This window comes from Polyodon spathula, chromosome 17 (genome assembly GCF_017654505.1).
Source record: "Polyodon spathula isolate WHYD16114869_AA chromosome 17, ASM1765450v1, whole genome shotgun sequence".
NCBI lineage: Eukaryota > Metazoa > Chordata > Actinopteri > Acipenseriformes > Polyodontidae > Polyodon > Polyodon spathula.
The window spans coordinates 21492791-21516436 of NC_054550.1; the positions used below are offsets into that span (position 1 = coordinate 21492791).

A 23646-nucleotide genomic window follows, 5' to 3' on the forward strand; every position below is an offset into this window, starting at 1 on the left:
AACAATCAACTTAGAATGTGTATTAATATAGTAGTTCTGCAATTTCATTATCTTCCATACACTAAAAAAATAATTTAAAAAAATGGTACAAAATGTTTTTTAAAAATCTGGCAACTAGTGCTATTCACTGGACTTAGCTATTGTTTAGTGCATGTTAAAGGGATAGCAGCTCTTCAGGAAAAAACAATCCCTTACATTCTGCAGTTTGTGAATGTATCTCAGAGAAGTGTGTACTAATATTTGTGGCAATCTAGCAGTGTGGTATAAAAACAAAATAGTGGCTCCTCAATAATGCACTCTAGAGAACACACACACTTTTTAAACAGTGATGAATATAAAATGCTGGTGGTGGCTGAAAATACTGACCCCCCCCCCATGTGAAATGTTACAGCACAGGAAGGCATTTTCAAAATAAACACTTTTGCTGCAACATTTAAATATATTCCATGTGGCATTTCGTAAGGTAATATTTTAGCACACAGCACTGATTCCATTCTGAAAACTGTTCAGAGTACCGTAGGCCAGCACTAGGTGTGTGTTATGCAGGGAGCCCTAAGGTTTTCAGCGAGTGGCTGTTTAATGATATCTCATATGGCAATGTGATTCTGAGATCCTCTCCATATGCCTTGTGGGGTTTAAGCAGGATTGCAGCATCTTATTCATTAACTTCAATCTAAAGGCCTGCTGTCTGTCAACATGTCCTGTGGGTTGAAGCTGCAATGCTAAGTGCCCTTTACAGTTTAAAAAGTAGTTTTAACAAACAACTCTGTGGGTAAAAACCTGGTCTCCTTTTTAAATGTTCTGGTTGGGGTTTCTCAATCCTGGTCCTAGGAGACCCCTGTGTCTGCTTGTTTCATTCCAGCTGAGTTCTCAATTACTTAATTGAACCCTTAATTGAACTAATAATGTGCTTAATTAAAAAGGTCTAATTAACCTAATGAATAGTTCAATTAAGGGTGACTCGGAAGTAAACAAACAACGTCTTGGGGTACTGCATTAGGGTTACCAGCATTGGGGTTACCAGACACCCTGGAAAAATTGAGATTGTTACAGTTTTCAGCCTTAATTTTTTGTCCCAGCTGGAAATAATAAAATTGTTAATTGTTCAGGTTTTGCTATTGTATGTTTTATTTTATTTTGTAATTATTTTGTTTAATGAGAACATTGCAGAATTGCGTAAACTGCATTATTCTCCTACTGTAGGCATTCAATACATGTATTGATTAAATTAGCTAAATGCTCCCCAGTGCTTTCTTCCATAGCAATATGTAAGAATCTAAAATATGCTATATTAAAAACCGCAGCAATACATCAATAGCTGCCATCTTTCAGTATGCCTTGCAGGATATTGTAAACATCCGATTCACACACCATACAAATGAGCCGAGTGCACTTGCAAACTGCATTGTGAACACAAACGAACTTGGTCCACAAAAAAAAAAAAAAAAAAAAAAAAAAGAGCTTTAGTTTGCATCCAAACGAACTCGGTCCCTTTACTCGCAGATAAGTGTGAACAGCAAGCACACTGGTACATTGTTTCAAACTAAACTAACCAGACCGAGTCTGTTTGCAGTGTGAATGCAGCCCAACCCTAGGTCATTGTCTTGGAACGCATCATCTGTTCTCTTAAATAACAGAAAACTGACAACAAAAAAAAAAACACACACAACTTACCAAGATACTAGTGTTGCTTCCTTCTGTGCTGTTTCCTTGGTAGGGTTGAAGTCCAACGCACTTTTATCCAAGCCCAAGAGTTCAGCAATACGTTCTGGTCCATAGAGATCCCCGTACTTATTAATGACCTGCATGGGACAAGGAAAGGAGAGAGCATGACAACCGACAGTACATACAACACCGCTTATTTATATATGCAGTGAAAACGACATTTAACAATCTGATAGGTAAAAAGTAACTAGTATGTTAAGTGGGACATTTTTTTAATATTATTTTGCTGAAACCCTCAGGAGCCGCCTGGGGTTTCCTCACTATCCCTGGATCTCAGGAGGGGAATCTCTGTCCCTAACCGCGATTCACTGTGAGATAAGAGGTCAGATGTCTGAGTAGACAACAACAACAATATAGCGTGACAGAGTTTGGCGTAAGTGTGAGAGGCACTGTGTTCTCTTATTAAAACGCAGGGGATAACTTCAATTGGGTCCTTTTCAATCGACCCCCAGTGAAGGGGATTGCACAGGGAGACTGGAGAGAGCTCAGCACATTCAGTCAGCCCTTTTCTTTGCTTTCAGTTCATCAAGATACTTCGTGAGGCTGGTTTGCACAACAGGCATTAACTGTACCTACCTTTGTCCCTTTCAAACAGAGACTGCATGCACAGTTCAATGGATGAACATGCTACACATAGGGCCCTGCTTCAGTGATCTAAACCAGGGGTCAGCAACCCCTGTCATAAATGTCAACATTGGCACGGTAAGTCATTTCGGTTGGCACAGCGTTGACTGGAACACAGCTGTTTCTGTTTGGCTTGTGTGCACACACTGAGGTTAAGCTACATGCCCAGAAGCAATGCATCCAATGAAGCTCAAATATTACAATTAAAAAAATACATCATTATACTTTTCTATGAGCACTCTCAACTGCTCAACCCCCACACCACGAAGAACTAAAGCAGACGCACATCCATTTTGAGACAGCTGGTCTAAAACCACAGTTTTGAGATACTTTTTAACCAGAACTTAGTGTTAGGTTTGTTGAACCTTAGGGATTAAGCATAAAATTTGAAGACAACATCCTTTTAAAGTAAAGTCTGTATAATCCAGCCCCTCTACAAACCAGCATTCTGTATAATTAGACAGAATTTTTGGGTTCTGACAAATCCCTATTGAAAAGTGAGATGACAGAAGCTTTAAACTGCAGGCTTCGCATTGTAAAACACACTAATAATTGGGTAACATACTATTCCAAACAAGGTTCCAGACCCCTGATCTTAACAGTGGCAGTACTCAGAGCAGTCACTTGAATAGCTCACAGGGTGTTTGTTAATAATATGCAATTATATTTTCTACTGTGGTTTGCTACTTCACACCTGAAACACTATTATCAGTGTAAACCTTATTTATTCACCTGCCATTTATTTTAATTAAACTATTCATTTAAAAAGCTATTTAATTGTGTACATGTGGTGTATACTAAACAGTACAGTGTTTTCACTGCTTGAACTTCTTTGTTTCTATTGATGCCGCCTAATCAAGGGATTAAAAGTGATCAAAAACGACGATACTTACTTTACGTTTAACAAACTTGTCCCAGTAGTTATTAGGGAAGGACCTGTGGTAAAAAAACACATTTCCGTGTTAAGTGTTTCTGTTTTCGCAGAAACCGTCTGCATTGACAGCACTGGAAACTAGCACTGCTGAAGCAGGAAGAGAATAAAAATTACCCAATATACTTCATTCTAGGAATAGAGCACTGTCAATTAAGCATGGATTTGTGTGTTACAAGCCATTGTTTAACCTGAACAAATACACACATTTAAAAGGGTTATAGATGACAGATGGATTTGATTGCTCGTTTTGTCTCATATAAAGACACTTAATGTGAATGCAGTTTTTTTCATTAAAAATAAACAAATGAGGATGTAGCCCATTGAAATTAGCAGCAGCATGTGTCTGTCCCTGTGTGTATATATTATATCATTAGTTTGTTCTACATAAAAACAATACATTACTGGGAAATCAATGTAACAATTGTGCATGCTTACTGATTGTCACAAAGACTGAATAAAAATGCAACACCTTTAATGAAGAGGATATAACCGTGTGGGATCTACAGCCCAGTTGTGGACAAGAACTGCCCAACATCTATAATGACATTAACTTGTTTACCATAGGAGAGGTTAGTCAAGTTTGATTTTGATTGGATCAGTGGCAGAAAATGGAATCATTAAATCTGGGTATACATTCTTAGTCAAACTAATGCTTAGAAATGACAAAGAGAAAGTCTGCATCTGTCTGCCTCTCTGAGTGAGCGTGTGTCTTTGTTTCTGTCTTACGGTGTGCTAATGACAAGGCGGTCCCACTGTCCTTTGATGTCATCGTCAGAGGGCTGCTCAGTGATGTACAGGCCATCGAACTCCAGCGTTCGAGCGATTTCCTTTTCACGCTTGAACACAACCAGAGGAACCTTGTGGGGGGCACAGGCCACAGGAATATAATTGTAATGGTGGTCAGTGCCCACGAGAACCAAAAACACATAATATAGAGTACTGTAACCTGAATATACTCTGCACTTGCTATGGAGCTAGAGCTTTTTGTTTAATTACATGTATAAATTGTGGGGATTTTTGTCAATGACCAGAAATCATGTTTACATCATCCGAAAAGTGAACTGACTGGTTCCTACTGGTAATTTACTTGGAAATGATGTGTTAAATTCAAACAGCACAGACAAGGAAACAAAATGCACCTCTATTGCAACAAAATATAATAGCCTGCCACACAAACTGGGGGGCAAACACAATAGTACTACTCTTCTGTGTTCAATATGTGTTTATAAGATAAACTTGTATACTTGTTGTTTTAATTATGCTTCTATAACGTTTCAGATTTTAGATTTGAACTGATAATCACATAGAAATCTAGTAGCTGTGTAAAGGAGTGCTTGTTTGACGGTGCCTACCTTGAGACAGTAGTATCCAACGACACACACTAAAGAGATGATAGTGTGGATAATGGCGAGTAACCGCAGTATGGGTGCCATGTAGCCAGTGCTCTCCTGCAACACAAAGAACTCCATCCCGAAATCATCATCATCGTCTTCCTCACCTCCATTCCAGGGGTCAGAGTCTTCCTCCTCCTCCCCGGTCACCTGCACAGGTACAGCAGTGACGCAGACTCTTGTTAGACTCAGGTGTGACAAAGCCTGTGTTAAACTGCTGTCCTGTGTGCTACAGCTATAGTTACCTTGTAGAAAAGCAGGATGAAGTTGATGGCAAAAGCAACAAAGAGAGCAAGGAATCGCAGGTTGTAGAAGTTTCTAGCCAGGTAGTTCTGAAAAATCAAAAAAACTGATCTGGATGAATGATAATAACCTTTAGACAGTTTAGATGGGTTTTGACTCATCCTTTTAAGAATATCCTTTACAATTCCTATATTAATCTTGTATACAGTACTGTTTTGGTGTACGGCTCTGTGAGGCGAGAGTGTATTAAATGGAATGTCCAGACAGTAATTTATGTGTACAGAAATAAAATAATTTATTTTTAATCTATACACAACAAAAGGATTAAATAACAAAAAAAAAACAAAATGGTGTGAGGGAAGGAGTGCAGGGGTGAAATCCAAAACAAACTGATGACTCGTCTTTAATTTGTCTTCGTGGTGACCATAAACAAAAAAAAGACAAAAGAAATGTTAGTATTTCAAAAAAAACCCGCTGCACAAAACCAGTCTCTCCCTTCACCCGTTACTCCTCCTACTTTTACTTTCGGACCAACCCCGAACACAGTAGTACGTTCCCTTTAGTATGTAATGTCCCGCCTCTGTAGTCAGTGGAACACCAATCCCCAACCGACACGTGTCCTTATCCTTCACTTGACTCCAGTGGCTGGAAGTTACATACTCGTACTTCCGCCCCTCACCAAGGTGCCGCCCCTCAAAAAGATGACTTTTGCCATGGTCACGAGATCTTGGTAAGGGAAGTCCCGAGTTGGTTTGATGCCACCTACTGTCGGGAGGCTGAATCACAGACCGAAAACCCCTTTGACTCATCACATATCCCACCCCTCAGAGTGGAGCCGAAGGAACACTCGGAAACCTCTAACCCTTCCCTTTTACCTCCCTCCCGGGAAAAAAAATCAGCATTTTGATGTAACTTACCCGCACGATACCTTATTTGAAAGGCGAAGGGTTGGAGCGCCAGGTACCACCGCGTAATCCTAGCGTTTGAATCCTTCATCGTGTCTAACCACTTTAAAGAAGCGTGATCTGTGATGAGTACAAAGGGTCGTCCCAGAAGATAGTATTTTAAAGATTCCACTGCCCATTTCACTGCCAGGCATTCTTTCTCCACTACCGAATACCTCTGTTCTCTGGGCAGTAACTTCCGACTGATGTATAGTATCGGGTGTTCTATACCATCTCTCTCCTGGGACAGAACCGCCCCCAGACCAGTCTGCGATGCATCTGTCTGCAGGACGAACTCTCGGCTGAAATCCGGGCTTATTAATGCTGGGGCCTGACTCAAATTAGTTTTAATAGATTCAAAGGCTGTCTGACACTCTGCACTCCACTTAATTTTATTTGGAGCGTTCTTTTTAGTGAGATCAGTGAGAGGGGCGGCTATAGTGGAAAAGTGTGGAATAAAGCGGCGGTAATAACCAGCCAACCCTAACAGTGATCTCACCTGGGTTTTCGTGGTAGGTACCGGTGAATCCAACAAAGCCTGGACTTTTGAAACCAACGGTTTCACTCTACCCTTACCCATTATGAAACCTAAATATTTAGTTTCTTCTTTTCCAATAGCGCACTTTGCCATGTTCGCTGTGAGCCCCGCCCTCCTCAGAGACTGTAAGACGGCTTCTAATCTAGTCAAATGTTCTCTCCAGGAAGAACTATAAATGACTACATCATCGATATACGCAGCTGCATACTCTCGATGAGGTTGTAAAACCCTGTCCATTAGTCTCTGAAAAGTAGCAGGCGCTCCATGAAGTCCGAACGGCATAGTACAAAATTGAAAAAGACCCTCTGGGGTTGAAAATGCCGTTTTCTCACGAGAGGCTTTCGTTAATGGAATTTGCCAATATCCTTTCGTCAGATCCAGAGTTGAAATAAACCGAGCTTGCCCCAGTTTGTCTAAGAGTTCATCTACTCGAGGCATGGGATATGCATCAAACTTGGAGATAGCATTCACCCTCCTAAAATCGATACATAATCGTAGTGACCCATCTGGCTTGTCTATTGGTACTATTGGGCTACACCACTCACTTCGGGAAGGTTCAATTACCCCAAGTTTCAACATACACTCCACCTCCCTTCGAACAGAATCTCTCCGACTCTCTGGAATGCGATACGGTCTCTGTCTAACTCTTAGACCTGGCGGAGTGATAATAGCATGTTCGATCAAATGCGTTCTTCCAGGCACGTTAGAAAACACATCACTGAACATTTTAATTAGATTGCTTACCTCTTCACGCTGATCAGGAGTTAATTGTTCCCCCATCGGGACCTCAATTGCTGACTCTGACTCAATTGAGGGTCCAAAATCCTCTCCCTCCTGTACAGGAGATATAAAATGGACTTCCCGTTCTTTCCACGGTTTCAGGAGATTAACATGATAAATTTGACTTTCTTTCCGACGCCCAGGCTGTCGGATCTCATAATTGACTTTACCAATTGCTCGAATAACCTGAAAGGGACCCTGCCATTTAGCAAACAACTTAGATTCCGATGAGGGCAACAATAACAACACTTTGTCTCCAGGTCGAAAGTTCCGAATTCTTGCATTTTTATTGTAGCTTTGTTGCTGCTTCTGCTGTGCCGCTTTGAGATTGTCATGTGCCAATCGACCGACTAATTCTAAGCGATCGCGTAACTGCAACACGTATTTTACTACATTTTTAGACTCCTTTGACTGTTCTTCAGCCTTCTCTTATGAGATCCAAGATACCCCGCGGCTGCCGACCGTACAAGAGCTCAAACGGGGAAAACCCCGTTGAGGATTGTGGTACCTCGCGAACTGCAAAGAGCAAGTAGGGAAGCAGTTTAGCCCAATTGCGTTTTTCTTGATCTACAAAGCGGCGCAACATATTTTTCAAAGTCTGATTAAATCGTTCAACAAGCCCATCCGTTTGTGGATGAAAAACTGAGGTTCTAATTGAACGAATTTTCAATAATTTATATAGTTGCTGAATACAGTCTGACATAAAATTAGTGCCCTGATCAGTGAGAATTTCTTTCGGGATTCCCACCCTAGAGAATATTTTTACCAATTCATTCGCTACAGCTATTGCATTCATAGAGCGTAAGGGAACAGCTTCTGGATATCTCGTTGCGTAGTCCACTACTACTAAAATATACCGATATCCTGACTCTGTTCCCTCCAGAGGGCCTACTAAATCTACACCAATCCTTTCAAACGGTACCCCAATAATTGGAAGTGGAACCAGAGGTGCGGGGCGAACTGACTTAGGGGCAGCTAATTGACATTCAGGACACTCCGATACATACTTCCGCACAAGACCATAAACCCCAGGCCAAAAAAACCGGGCCAGAATTCGTTCCTGAGTCTTTTCAGTTCCCAAATGACCTGAAAATGGAATGTCATGCGCCAATCTCATGATTTCTGACTGAAAAGGCCTAGGAACCAATAACTGTTTTACGAGCTGTCCCGTCCCGGGAGCCCGGGTTATTCTATATAATAAGTGCCCAGATACAGAAAAATGCGGAAATACCACCGGTTGTCCTTCCTGCATATCCTTCCCCTCGATATATCTAACCCGTTTCCAAGCATACTGTAACGTGGGATCATTTTGTTGTTCATATCCCAAGTCAATATCTCGGTCCCAATGGTTAGGTACACAGAGAGGAGTGTCTTTTATTACATGACCTTCCACCTCAGTAACCTCGCAGCCCCGGTTACACTGAATACCTACTCCCTTTCCTTGCCGTTTCAACGATTGGTTTACTTTTGTGTCAGACCCCTCCCCTTGTCGTCTCAGAGTTCCCTCATATTTTTCCACCCGACGCTCTCTTTTTGTTTTTCTTGGGCGGATTTTAGGGTTAAACAGGTCGGATTGCAACGGAAAAATCTCGCCAATTGTTTTCTCCTGTTGCTTTAATTGTCCCCTGGTAGAAACTAAGACCATTTCCCGACCTAAAATACGATCAAAAAACGGCCAGTCTCTTCCCAGGAGAACAGGGTATGGTAAACATTGCGCTACAGCCACTTTAACGCAAGCTGAATAATCACCTACAATAAGTCTAACTTTAGTGGTGGGATAAACCCGAGTTTCTCCATGAATACAGGAGATAGCCACTTTACCCTGTGGCTCCCAGGCTACCCCATCCAAGAGAGCTTGCCGAATCAATGTTTGTGCACACCCAGAGTCCGCAAATGCGTAAGTACTCTTTCCCCCGACCTGTACTCTTAACTGATAAGGGCCCTCCCGACATTCCCCAGTGTTCCTACCTGTTACTGCTGACCAGGATCTTGTCGCCAGGTCCACCTTTATTACTGGACAATTCCTGGCAATGTGTCCAGGCTCATTACATTGGTAGCACACTTGGTTAGGAGGCATCAACGGAGTTAATCTGTCCTGCGAGTCCGCGACCGGCAGGTTAGGGGGATTCTCTCTCGCCCAGGATGGGGCTAACCTTGACCTCCATGGTCTGAAGGTCCGGTTACCCCCTCTGGGCTTCATTGGTTGGTTGGTCCGAGTTAGTTTAGGGGCAGGAGTGGGGTCTGACCCGGCACCTTCGTTTGCGTCTTCGTAGGCCTCCGCCAGGAGGAGGGCATCCTCGAGAGTGGTAGGTCTATTCCTCTTAATCCACTCTCGATTCCCTGGCGGTAGTATAGACGCAAACTGTTCTATAACTATTTTCTGCACCAGTTCTTGGGGTGTATGTTCTTCTGGCCGCAGCCACCGGGTGCACTGATCTAAAAGATATTGTCCCGCAACCCGGGGCCGCATCCCCTTGGACAGCTGGTATTCCCGAAAACGGCGCCGGTATGTTTCCTCCGTGATCCCGAGGCGTGAGAGAATGGCTTCTTTAACTTTAACATAGTCCCCTGCATTCGTGGCCGTCAGGGCTCGATACGCTGCCTGAGCTTCCCCTGTCAGGCAGGGTGCCAATTTCATGGCCCAGTGTTCCCTAGGCCACTCTGCAGCCTCTGCCACTCTCTCAAACGTAATCAAGAAAGCCTCGGGATCATCTTCCGAGGTCATCTTCTGAAGATTAGGCTGAGCTGCAAACATCCGGGCAACCGCTCTCTCTGATGTTGATATTGATAGTTTTTCTACCAGCTGTCCCAAGAACTGGGCGAGCTGTTCCAGGTGCCGTGTCTCTCTCTCCTCTCGCTTCTCCTCCTGCTCCCTAAACATTGTCAAAACTGTAGCTGGATCCATTTTCACTTCTGACACCACGTGTGAGGCGAGAGTGTATTAAATGGAATGTCCAGACAGTAATTTATGTGTACAGAAATAAAATAATTTATTTTTATTTTCTATACACAACAAAAGGATTAAATAACAAAAAAAAAACAAAATGGTGTGAGGGAAGGAGTGCAGGGGTGAAATCCAAAACAAACGTGATGACACGTCTTTAATTTGTCTTCGTCGTGACCATAAACAAAAAAAAGACAAAAGAAATGTTAGTATTTCAAAAAAAACCCGCTGCACAAAACCAGTATCTCCCTTCACCCGTGACTCCTCCTACTTTTTCTTTCGGACCAACCCCGAACACAGTAGTACGTTCCCTTTAGTATGTAATGTCCCGCCTCTGTAGTCAGTGGAACACCAATCCCCAACCGACAAGTGTCCTTATCCTTCACTTGACTCCAGTGGCTGGAATTTACATACTCGTACTTCCGCCCCTCACCAAGGTGCCGCCCCTCAAAAGATGACTTTTGCCATGGTCACGAGATCTTGGTAAGGGAAGTCCCGAGTTGGTTTGATGCCACCTACTGTCGGGAGGCTGAATCACAGACCGAAAACCCTTTGACTCATCACAGGCTCCCATAGTAAGAATTCATTTCAATTTCAATGTATTTTATTTATATAGTGCCTTTCATACTACAGTATCCCAAAGCACTTTACATTTTGTTTAAAAAGAAAGTATGCAATATCAAGAAGTAGTAAAAAAACGTAACAATAATAATAATAATAATAATAATAATAATAATAATAATAATAATAATAATAATAATAATAATAATAATAAATCTAAATAAACAATTGAAGAAAACAGAAAACTAAGATGAAAGATAAAACACATGATTACAAATAAGCAAATAAAATAGACAAAAAACAATTATATTTGTAAGACAGGTAAAAAATACTAAACTATAAAAGCTAAATCTTGACTTAATTATTGACTAATGCAGCATTTCTAATGTGATCCAAAAGTCGCAATCCTACAGTATGTCTATAACTCTCTGTCCCATTACAGGAATACTATGCCATCACTGTACAATAGATTCTCACCTGGAACAAAAGAAACAGAAATTGGGAGCTAGTACTTTGAAACACCCTGATTTAGTCTTTTTGAATGAAGTGACAGTGCAGCATATCCTGTAATGGGTGAAAATCCATGCAAGGAAATTAAACATGAAACATGTTCCCTGTAAAGTTTTCCGTTACGATTCCGACAGGATTCATACCTCACTGTCTGACAGCATGAACCAAATGTTTGATTTCAGGTTGACGCTCTTCAAATTTTAATATAAAAACATGAGTCGGCCATCAGATGTTCTATGGTACTTGCACTGATCCACAGTAACCAGGCATTCACTCCAGGACTCACCAGCATTTTAGTCTGATAGACCTCCAAGCCTGCTAAGAACTTAGCCATGAAGGCATCCTTCTCCCCCTTCTTCTGCCCGTGCCTCCTCCTTCGCGCCTTCTTCTCCTCGCTCAACGGCTCTGCCTGCTCCTCTTCCTTCGCCTTGTCCTTCTTCTCACCATCCTCCGTGCTGAGAGGAATAAGACTAGAACACGTTGAACAAAACCCCAGCACCAGATACAGACAAGCCTGTCTAGACCTCCAAGAACCAGACATGAGGCACACTTGGATCAGGAGACTCAAATACAAACTCTATGTGTGGGATATGCAGAAAGTCGTGTTGAAACTTCCTGCCCTCATAATATTTAGATTCAGCCCGGTTATGTTTACTGTTTATTTAATAGTAATAATTACTAGAAAACGATTGAGTGCGAATAGCCAATCAACTTACAGATCTAGCGGGCTTCTATCTTGCATAGATGCCCGCTGGAACATGCATAAGTACCAGCTTTTTCCCTTAACACTCTAATCTACAACTAATCTGTTACATAAAAAGCTACTTAAACATACTTTCTGATGCTGGTCTAGAGACAAGGGAAATCATGTCTGTGAGAAGACACCATAATGACGGCTCAATTTGCAGCTACTGGACAGCAAATCAACAGGGAAGCCACGATTGGTCCACAATTCTGTCATCGGCTGGATCCAAACATCACCCTCCCTCAAAACCAGCCAGTCAAACTCCCAACCCTTTTTCAGTTGCATCAGCCAATCCACTCCCTCCCTGCTTGAATGACGCCCCTCCTCCAACAACAAGTTTCAAGTCAGACTCAATACTATATGGACTATTCAACAGTTGTACATGTCCAGATAAATTATAATAAGAAAGAGTAAGACCCCAATAAATGAAGCTACAACAATAGCAACAACAGCAACAACAATTAGCAACAACAATAATTAAGAGAAAATAAATAAATAAATAATTTTCTAATAGCAATAGAGCCCTCAATGCAGGTTCTATCATGTGGTAGATGACCATAGTGAAGCCAACTCGAGTGCACTAAAAAAAATAGTTTTTCCAGGGTTTCTTGAGTTTCTTGCGTTATTAGCTGGACAAGTCTCAGTGTGTTATTAAATGTTAACAGTTTATTACAATAGGTTTCTTTCATGTTCCTTTAACTCTGTTCATAGCCTGTTATTACCAAAAACTTTCTAATAGTGTTTACACTGTAGCAGTCTTTACATATGTTTTATTAACTTCTTGTAACAGATCCGGAAACTTACTCTGCCTTTTCTGGTTCGGCCTTGGTTTCTGTCTCTGTGTCCTTGCTGGAGTCACCTGCCTGGAGCACCAGAATGACAATGGGTTAGTCTCAGGCTACTCATAGATCAGACTCAGGGTGACTCAAAAGTCACCAGACGAGGGAATCCTTCTTTTGGAATGTACTGCAGGACAGGATATCGACTGAAGACAAGGTGGCTGAAGTTTGAACAGCACCTGCAACTTCTGTGTTTACCTGTCAATAAATGTGTGCATCCCATGCGTCCACTGACTTCTGAATCAACCAGCATATACAGCAGTACAGTTTAAGATTACAAACTAAACAGCCACACACACAAGTGTGCACAGTTACAGGTATTGGGGTTTCAGTACTTTGTTATGAAATTATTGATGAATTCGGTATATTCTTAGCCTTTAATACAGTAAACAAGAAATTAATTTACAAGTGTCTAAATAAACAACATATCTGTTTAGTATGAAAAAACTAAATAGATTGACAGTACCTTATATATATATATATATATATTATATTATAAGATATATATAATATATATATATACTAAAATAGGGACTTGGGCAATTTCAGCAAATTATCTTTTTTTTCAGGTTACAAATTTGGCTTTGTACACTAACAAACAGTAAACTGAACTGCACGATTTATACTTAGGCACCCTTAAATGTGCCAAATTCACAAAGTTTGGTTTAACGGTTTAGTGAATGGCTAATTGTTTAGTTGTAGTAAACTTAAAAGCGTGTACACGTCAAATTCCCATTTGTTTGTTGGTATGACTGAATACTTGTAGCTAGGTCATCTCATAAAGGTACTCAAGATGCAGAGAGAACAGTTAATAGAGTTAAAAGACAGATATACTGTAGCACCTGTTAATAACTGTCAGGGTTTTAAGTTACAGCTGATTTAAAGAAATTAAAACAAACCTGTTCCAATTTCTTTTGACGAACTGCGCTTGCCAGATTGGATGGGGCATCAGTACCGATTATTTCGGAGATATCCCCGAGACCAGGCTCTGGACTGTGCTTCGAGTGACCTTCCTTCTTAGTGCTACCCAATAACTCTGACATCAAGTCCGGTTCTCCCTTTTCACCTTTCGCTAACTGCACCAGATCAGACGAGGTGGTGGTTTCACTGATCTCCGATTTCTCTGCTTCTAGGACGTCACTGTGGATTCCGAACTGGGTGGGGTCAGGCATGTTCCCCAGGATGTCCGTCACCTTGATGTTCTTGGCACCTTCGACCAAGCCGCCGCCAAACATAGAGGTCCACACGATCTGGATGAGCCCCCACACCAGGGTGTAGACGACGTGGAAAAGGCCCACAAAGATCATCCAGAAGAACGAAAAGAACATCACAATCATCTCCTTGGTGCTCATCTTCTTGAACTTCTTGTACTGCTTCTTGATGTTCTTTAAGGTGAGAAGCTTTGTGAAGTTGGTGAAGTTCTTCTTCATGGAAACGCAGGCCATGGTGAAGGCAGACGAGGACTCCAGGGAGGCCTCCTCATCCTCTGCCGCTGTCAGCTCCTCTAGAAGGCTGTAAGGCTCCTCCTCATCTTCCTCTGGTCTCTCCACAGCATCCGGCTCTGAGATCTGCGAGGCCAACTGCATCTCAAAGATGGTGTCCTCACAGAAGTTCACAAAGAGCTCCATTTTCTCACTCTCACCCCCTTCATTGACAACATCAAAGATGAACTGTCGCTTGGACTCCTTGACTTGTGGTTTCTCCCACTGCGTTCTACTTGACTCGCTGATCTCAAAGTATACCCTCTCAATGCGCTTGGCTCCCCCCAAGATTTCAATGCGACCCAGGTAGGGCTCAAAGTAATTCAGTACATTTTCTGCTAACTCCTGGAAAGTCCCCAGCCTGGTATCGTGAGGCATGTGTTCAGACAGGTTGGTCAGGAGCACAGCCACGTTGAAACCAATGTCCTTGGCTGGCTCGTGGAACCTCTCCACAAACTCTTCGTAGTTGAACATGTCATTCTCATCGGCATCTGTGCAAGACAGCAGGAACTCGATCTCAGACTGAGTGTACTGCCTCTGGCTCTCCATGGCTTTCTGGAACTCCTTCTTGGAGATGACTCCCTTGCCATCAGGGTCGTACTCCTTGAAGGCATCGGAGGACGTCAGGTCTTTCAACTTAAGGAACATGTCAAAGAATTTCAGGATCATTTCCACATTGTTGGAAGATTCAACAAGGGTGTCCACCATCTGCTTTCCAATAGTTCCATTGACAACATTACCTGTAATAAAACACAAAAGCATTAAAGGAAGTTCCAATATTCGGATTTAGCACTGTTTGGTTGAATATTTTTACAGCTTCTGTTTTTTTGGTTTTTATTCATTTAATTTTTTGGTGCATATTTTTTAGCTATTTTTAGGTGGGTTTAATTTATTCAGAATGAATCAATGCTAGATACCAGTCAGGAAGGAGGGACATTGCCCTGCTGCACTGGGAAATGTTTTTTTTTGTTTTTTAAATAGGTATTTTTTTTAATGGGAAAGGGGTGGTCAATGTGAATTGAGTAACCATTTCCACTTTTTTCTGGTGTTTACTGGTAAAACACAGATTATTATTTTTTTTTTTTTTTGTAATCGTTGGTGTTTTATCGGTTTTTATCAGTTAAAACCAAAAATCAGAAGCCCTAAATATATTAGATTTGGATGGATTTAATTCTAACTTGTGATACATACGGGGGAATGGACTGGATTACAGGGGGGTGAGGGGGAGGACAGTGAAGTGGGACCTGCCTACCTTCCAGGAGGGACAGCATCATCACCACCATGTCCTTCTGCAGGTCCAGCAACTCTTTCAACAGCTCAATCTGACTGGAGTCCTAAATAATCAACCACACCGACACACACAAATGTCACAAAAACAACATGGGTAAATCTCCAGCTAGCTCTAGGAGCGAGATGCAAAAACCTGAACTGACATTTGGAAAGGAGAAGGCAGGATGACCTGTGCTGGGTAACCACCATCAAATCAAGCATTTTTAATGTCACCCTATTAAAAATGACAACAAAAATAGCAAAAATGTCTTAATGCACAGACATGTTCCTTTACTGCCATGGAAGTGAAATGCTACTTTGTAAACATTACAAAACACAGTACACCTTTACAAGTGATTTTGTAAAACAAACCCATACTGCTAACACACAGTTATTTTATATTAGCAGGACATTCTAAAGAGCTAATAAAACAACAAGGCTCTGTACCTGGGAGAGCTTCTTCTGCATGTTTGCAAAGACGTGGAGGAAACCAACAACCGCGTCCCAGAGCCTGCTGTGAGCCAGGCTCTGTTGATTCCCGATGCAGGGGCCCTGGGGAGACAGACAGGGGTCACAACACATTGCATAGGCATTGGGGAGGGGGAGGGAGTGTGAAACAGAGGGAGAAACAGAGAGAAAGTAAAAGAGAGGGAGTAGGGGAAGGAGAGAGAAAGAGAGGGATAGAGGGAGATTGCATTTACAAGATTTTCTAAATACAATACCATAACCTTTAAAACACATAACGTTATTCAGGAGAAAACAAATCCATGTCTCTCCAGGCAGAGACTAAGATTGTGGACAGGTGCAGTGCACAGTGCTCCAGCTGCTTCAGTCTCTGTACACGTGTGCCACTCGGTGGGTTAAAGTTGTATTACACACCTTGCTTTCCAAAAATAGAAAACAAAACAAAAGCCAAATTGATAATGGCATTCTACAGCGGTACAGTTGAAGGCACTTTTTCAAAGAACCCCAATATTAAATTCCAACACTGATTTGAATAACCTTTTACACATTTATAAGAATGTTTGATTTTACCTGGCTAGATAATATTGTAAATAAAATATCTTTATTCTAGTGTTTCTACATACTTGCATTGGGTCATTAGTGGGTGTTACAATCTGTCCTCAGGCATTTAAAAAAAAAAGAAAAAAAAACTGAAGTCGTCTTAAAGCTATGGAAACAAGGCAACATTTCCAGCAACAACAGCAAAGCAACTTGTACCGAGCTTCTCCACAAACATTGGTTGCTTTTCATGGCCATGGAAGCCAGTTTAGGAAGGACATGCACATACATACATCCTTACCTGAATGTACTCAGTAAGAGAGTTAAAGACTTGTTTAGCTACAGCAAGCGCTTTGGAGAAGTTACGTTGCCCTGGTTCGTCCATGACGTCCTTCCCTGAATAGTACCAGTAGAAGTCACTGATGGATTCCTGCAGGGACGCAGACGAGTTTCAAATTACACTGGATTGCAAACTCATGAATGTTCTTTGTAATAATTTTTGGAACTTATTGTATAGCTATGGCCAAAAGTTTTACATCACCCTATAGAATGAATTAATTTTGCTTCATAAAGTCAAATTAAATCTGCTGAATAATGTTATGTTAACCTAATGAATTACATACTGCTTTGTAGCTTTCCCCATACACAATGAAAAATAGACAGATTGAAAAATTTGGCATTTGAAATCTAACATGAAATACTGTACTATTATTATGGCTTCCGGGAGACTTTTTCAATATCATTTTGTAGTTTATTTGATTACATGATGTTAAATAAAAGATTAAAAAAAAAAAAAAAAAAAAAAAAAAATCAGATTTTTTTTTTTATGTCTCAATCCTAAAATTTTAGGTGATGTAAAACTGCTGGCCTGAGCTGTATTGTTGACATGCATGCAGTGTTCTATGGACACCCAGGAGGAAGACTGACAGTGTAGTGGTGTCTGCACGCTCACTGTACCTGAAGACGCAGCAGGTAGTCCACTGTGCTGATGATGATGTTTACAGTGGCTGTGTTTCCAGTCTGGGTTCTCAGGAAATTCTGGAAATCTGTTCATTAAAAACAGATAACACTGTCAGTATCTGCAGAGCAGGTAAGCTTGTACAAAATGCTTCATTCTGCAGTTTATAATATTATCACGAACAAACACCTCCAAGTGTCAGATTACTAACTATAATAGTTGCTGACCATCGTTTGGTGTTGGGCTGTTAGATTTACTTTAATGTCCAAAACATTTATCACTTTAAACATTACAAGAAGCTCTCCATTAGAGTGTTGTTACTTCTTTTATTATATCTTAAAACTTGAATGTGGATGAGACAGTACAACATCTATGTGTACATGGAAAAAAGTTTTAATAAATAACCCCCACATCCTACTGTATAAACAATACAGCTGACCTGCATTTAACATTCATATCCTTAACACACTTCAACTATTAAGATCCCTAGTTTGGTGCCTCCTCCTGTCCAGTTTCGTTGCTCTACTTTTAATCTTTTACTTTTTCACAGCATCAGCACAAAGCAGCCAATTAACTTTATTACAAACTTTATTCTACCATTATAAACCTATCAGACCTCTCCGACTGGTATAAGTCGTCTTGCCCTTTCTTGACATCCAACCTGTTTTTCAAATGCTTTATAAAACAGCCAGCTGACATTAACGTCATCAAAGGCTGGTTATAATTTCACAGAGCTTCAGAATCACGCTTGGGGTGTTAGTGTCAAGTTATATCAGTTTGGGTTCTTATCAGAATGTCATTTGCAGGCTTCAATCTACTCTCCAAGATGCCCTGGAGAAGCTCGGCAGAAGCTGGACATACCATTATTGTGACCTTCACATAGCAGCTGCAAAAACCTAAAGAGATCCCGAGTGAACTCATCATTTTGAAGAACCTTCTCACCTTAAACAAAAAAACAACAGTTCAATGAGCAGCCCCGTCACACAGGGGGAGCTGATAAACATGGGGTCAAGCCATAAAAGCTACTTTAGCCTGCCGTTGCTTTTTTATTATTATTATTGCAGCAAAGTTAACAACTGAATTTGCTTTTCAAAAAGAATCAGGCCAAAATTAGCTTTAATGATTAGAACAATAACCAGCTCTCTCAAGGTTACTATTTATAGCATTAGTAGTATTATTAAATTATGGTAATATACAAAAAGAGCAGAAAAGTATGCATCGCCTTTGTGGATGCAAAAAGGAGAAAGCCATTCAAATAAAAACAAATGACCAAAACTGCAGTTCCCTTGAAATTCGAAGATAACCACCAAAACATTAAATATGGGATATGCCTGCCTCTATACCAGAACTGCCGATAGGCCCCTTCCTGTGATGATTCCCTCTGTCCCACGTACAGAGGGGTTAAAACCGTCACAGTGACAGCTGGCTGTCAAGTGGCAGTTTAAATATATATAAAAACATATATATATATTTGTTATTGTTGTTGACTAAATACCCTTACTGGCACATCTGAAGTGTGCACACAGTATTCCTGCTTGCCTGTGTTGTGCAGCAGCTAGATAAAAAAATAAATAAACAAAAAAAATAAACAACAACAACAACAACAGCAGGCCTTGTCCTCCACAGGCTATATTTTTACTGGACCTGCTGTAGAGCAGATCTTGTCAGTTGCCTCGGTCCGCCCACCTCAGTACATCGGGCCTTTGGAAAATCAAAAACAACAGCAGTGTGCTCCCAGTAATATTGTTTGTATTGTATTATTGCGTTTTACTCCATCCACAAATTCGCCCACCGTGGCTTCAAACTGTGTGTTACCTAATATATGCTGCACGCTGACCAGGTGTGTGACTATAGGTGGTTAGGGCAGGCACCGCTACTTCAGCTGCCCCCCAGTGCTTCAGTACCTCGGTGCACAGTCACCCATGGTACTCGTTGCACCCAGTGCTCGGTACACAGGTATCTAGTACCTTGGTGCACGCGGTGCCTCAATGCCCTCTGCCTGTAGACAGTGCTCCACTCCGCTGTAGGATACACGCTGCTGGAGTTCCCCTGCAAATTCACTGCTGCCGGCTTGCCACTTCCTTGGAATCAGAAACTCTGCTTCTGTGAACTCAGCTATAACCGTTGCACAGCTGCCCTGTGTTTACCATTTTTCTTTTCAACAGCCTACATCGCTTTGCTGCGCCCCACTGTTGAGTTGCATACGCTGGCTTGTTTCAGCCAGCATACTCGGTGGGCTGGTAAAAACAAAACAAAGTCAGTCATCCGCGTTGCCATGGCGACTGTTATTTTTACCCTCACAGCTCGCTGTGTTGTGTGTGTATTTGTTTCTTTACTGCCTTGCAGTTTATAAATAAATAAATAAATAAATAATAGAAGCGTGATTCTTTCACCGGGACCCAGCTCTCCTGCGCCCCGCTGTTGAGTTGATTCCGCAGGCTTGTTTCAGCCCACCTACTCAGCACACTGTTACACCCATTGCCGTGGTGACTGCTATTTTACCCTCACAACTTTGCTGTTGTGTGTGTGTGTGTGTTTGTGTGTGTGTGTTTTTCTTTACTGCCTTGCAGTTTAAAAATAAAAAGTAATAGCAGCTTTGCTGTGTCCCGCTTTTGAGTTGAATCAGCTGGCTTGTTTCAGCACCATGCACTCCCCTGTACTGCTCTCCTGATTGCCTACCGCAGCCACTTGAGCCTGTGTATCCACCCCGGTGTATGCTATGCACTACCCCAGGTTGTGTTGACTACATGCTGTTAAGGCTAGGCACCTTTTAGTGCTTCGGCGCCCTCAGTGTTTAGATGCTCCATGTCTCGGTGTTTAGAGCCCCAGCATGTCAATAACACCTGCATTCGGTGCCCTGATCCTTTGGTGCACAAGTACTGTATTCTACCTCACTCAGTGTCCTCAGTGCTTCTGCACCCTTGGTGACTGAGTGCTTCAATACACAGGTCTACACCCACCGGTGTTTAAACAACACCCTTGGGGCTGTGCAGACATCAAGCATGGCTAAACAAAGTCCTGCACAAAGTCCCCTGCTAACACGACTGAGCCGTACGCAGCATTGGGAGCCCCTGGCCAGGCAGCAGGCTCAAGCCCTTGCTCTGGCCCCGGTGCTGACCCCGCCTGCACCAGCGGTCGCCCCAGAATTTACAGAACCGGATGTCAGCATTGCTGAGGAGGACTGTGGCAAAGTGGTTAACAGTGTGCAGGTACAGGTGATCGATAAACAAACAGACTACTATAATCCAGGTGCAATGTTGTTTAATGGTTTGTAATCCAATTGCCTGATGGCATACAGTAGTAAATAATAAACAATATTAACAGGCAATACAGCGGCATGTATGGCTGTTTAAATTCACGGTTCCCAAATAATACACAGTCCCGTTCTTATTCACCCACACGTAACTCATAACACAAACACAAACACAAGTCCACAGGCGTGCTCAAGTGCTCATAGTGAATATACAGTCCTTAATGAAACAAAGTGCAGTGATGTTGTCAGGGTTGGTGCTGGCCTTTGGCTACAGCTCCGGATTGTGTTAGTCGTCTAAACAATAACACACAGTAGTTTTAGACAAGACAAAACAAACAAAACACTCACATGCTGGGAAGCTCTACAGTAGTGGAGGCAAGCCTCTCACCTGAGCGAAGGCGTATGGATGGGAGTGAAACACAAATGTCAATTGTTGATCGCAGACGTATCCAACTCTGGTTGGGGGGGTGGTCTGGGCAGGCACAGGAGTTTGCGGACCCTGGTCAGATCGCTGGACATCCCTGCACATAAATGCGTGGGAGCTGACAGCAGCCCCCGAATGGCCCAAAGTGTTTTGTATGCTTTCCCACTGATACCGCTTCCCTGCCTTCTACAAGTAGACAGTTCTCCTGATGGCCCCTAGATGGCCCAGGAGATTCTGGTTTTCAAATCTCTGCTAGCTGCTGCAAGGCCAACCTTGGGAGATCCTGCTGCGCATGGATCTCCTCAGTCAGGAGCAAGGCACCCTCTGGCACCCAGGACCGGATAGACTCCAACTGTGGGTCTGGCCCCTGAACGGAACCGCCTGTCCGCCTTAGGGCTCTCAGACACAGTTGTCAGTAGACTGTAGAACGCTAGGACTTCCTATACAGGGGCGTTACATGCCATAAGTGGAAGTATCTTCATAATTAGTGCAGTTTCTGCAAGATCTGCTAGAGATGGGTCGATCCACCTCTATGCTGAAAGTGTACCTTCCAGCCATATCTGCATGCCATGTCCCCATTGACTCAGTGACTCATATACTAGCGACCTGTTCTTTCTGAATGGAGTCTTGATGTTGTACTGGAGGCTCTCACAAAGGCCCTGTTTGAGACCATATACTCTATAGCATTGAAGCATTTGTCCATGAAGACAGCCTTCATCTTGGCTATCACCCCCGCAAAGCGGGTCAGTGAGCTGCAGGCGCTGTCGGTGCACAGCTCCTGTATGAGTATTTGGGACGATGGCAGCAGGGTGCCACTGTGTACAAACCCTGCTTTCTTCCCTATGGTGATCACAGCCTTCCACATGAATCAGTCTGTGGAACTGGTGTTTTTCCATCCACCACTTCAATAGGAGATTGAACTTCCTCTGCCCAGTGTGGGCGCTGAGATGTTACGTGGCTAGAACAAAGAGCCCTGCGTCATTCTGGCCAGCTCTTTGTCTGTCAAGGTTTATGGACCGTGGGACATCCCCTCTCAAAACAGTGACTGTCCCATTCGATTGTGGATGCAGTCTGTGCAGCGTATGACAGTGCTGGCTTACCCCACCTGGGAGAGTAGCTGCACACTCCACTAGAGGGTTGGCTACATCTTGGGCCCTCTTCAGATGGGCCTCACTGTCCAATATATGTATGGTAGCTAGCTGGTCTATGCCACATACATTCTCCAGGTTCTACTGCTTGAATATGGTAGATCCTTCTTTGCCTTCAACAGGCACAAGGGTCCTTAAGGTTGCACGCTTGCACCGCTAACCTAGGGTTAAGCGGTTCTGATGCATCCCTCGAAAGCTGCCATTCCTTCTCCCTCACGACGGCTCTGGTATACATTTCCCATACATAATGTTTTGGTGGTCGACTTCGAATTGAAAGGGAACGTTGGGTTACTTGCTGTAACCCTGGTTCCCTGAAAGAGAAGACGACCACCAAGCAGCGAGGTTGCATCGGTCGCCCTCACGGCTTCAATGCAAAAAGAGACACGGTTTCCGTGGAATGACAGTTTTAACCGCTCTGTAGGCGGGACAGAGGCCATCATCACATGAAGGGGCCTATCGGCAGCTCTAGTGTAGAGAGCTCAGAAAATACCTACCAATAGGTAGGCATATCCCATATGTAATGTTTTGGTGGTTGTCTTCTCTTTCAGGGAACCAGGGTTACGGTAAGTAACCTAACGATAGTAATGCTAAATTATACCATTCCGACACACATAACAGGCATTACTAGAGGATGTAATGAACTCTTATCAGAGTTTCGGTCAGCATGCACACTCCCTGCAGCCGTAGCTGTTAGTTCAAGTCCAGGGCAGAGCTCAGAATTCAGAGGGCAGCACTCAAAGATGAAGATCTGAACATGTATTTACCCCGCTCACGCATCATGACTGCAACCCACAAGTGAAAAAGAAAAAAACAGACACACTGAATTTGATAAAACACAGAAATAACAACAAAAAGTTTACACATTAAAAAGACACACACACATTGTTACAACTAGTGCAAAGGTACATTTCTTAAGCGACAAAAGAATATTTGAAACTAGAAGGAAACACCTTACATTACTTTCTTAATCTTCTGGCTAGTTTTTTTTTAGTTATTTTATTGTTTTCACAATCTTTGCCCTCACTTCGTTTGACCCAAAGGGTGAAACGGTGCAACAGAAATACAATAATATATGGGTCAGATTATCACACAATAATATACAATATGTCTCTCGTTGGTTTTAGGCAGTAATTCACAAGTGGCAGGGGAGATGCATGACATTAGTAAGACAGTATGTATTTGTGACCATTTCTTTTTGTCTGTTTTCAGTTTCTTTTACTTACGTGATCCTTCGTCAGCCACCATTCCAAGTCCCTCAGCTTTATTCTGTCTTTCAAAAGCATTCAAATCCAAAACACTGTTGGGTTTAGAGAAAGAGAAATTAGACAAGAAC

The 23646-nt window shown here is 42.4% G+C and overlaps 1 protein-coding gene across 11 annotated transcripts in view; it reads right to left on the minus strand.

Moving 5' to 3' along the window:
• LOC121329961 (ryanodine receptor 3-like) overlaps positions 1-23646 on the minus strand; it is a 121483-nt gene that overhangs the window by 8553 nt on the left and 89284 nt on the right. For 8 of the 11 annotated variants that reach the window (XM_041276106.1, XM_041276099.1, XM_041276104.1 and 5 more), the window contains 15 exons: positions 23537-23610; positions 23078-23095; positions 18350-18430; positions 17488-17576; positions 16832-16960; positions 15976-16080; positions 15512-15593; positions 13678-14999; positions 12744-12802; positions 11481-11664; positions 4920-5006; positions 4636-4824; positions 4010-4140; positions 3243-3285; positions 1675-1802 (listed from right to left, as the gene is read on the minus strand). In XM_041276106.1, the coding sequence (XP_041132040.1) occupies positions 1675-1802; positions 3243-3285; positions 4010-4140; positions 4636-4824; positions 4920-5006; positions 11481-11664; positions 12744-12802; positions 13678-14999; positions 15512-15593; positions 15976-16080; positions 16832-16960; positions 17488-17576; positions 18350-18430; positions 23078-23095; positions 23537-23610 (2721 nt within the window). The remainder of the gene's footprint in view (positions 1-1674; positions 1803-3242; positions 3286-4009; positions 4141-4635; positions 4825-4919; positions 5007-11480; positions 11665-12743; positions 12803-13677; positions 15000-15511; positions 15594-15975; positions 16081-16831; positions 16961-17487; positions 17577-18349; positions 18431-23077; positions 23096-23536; positions 23611-23646) is intronic. The other 3 variants (XM_041276108.1, XM_041276107.1, XM_041276102.1) reach the window with 1 other exon arrangement.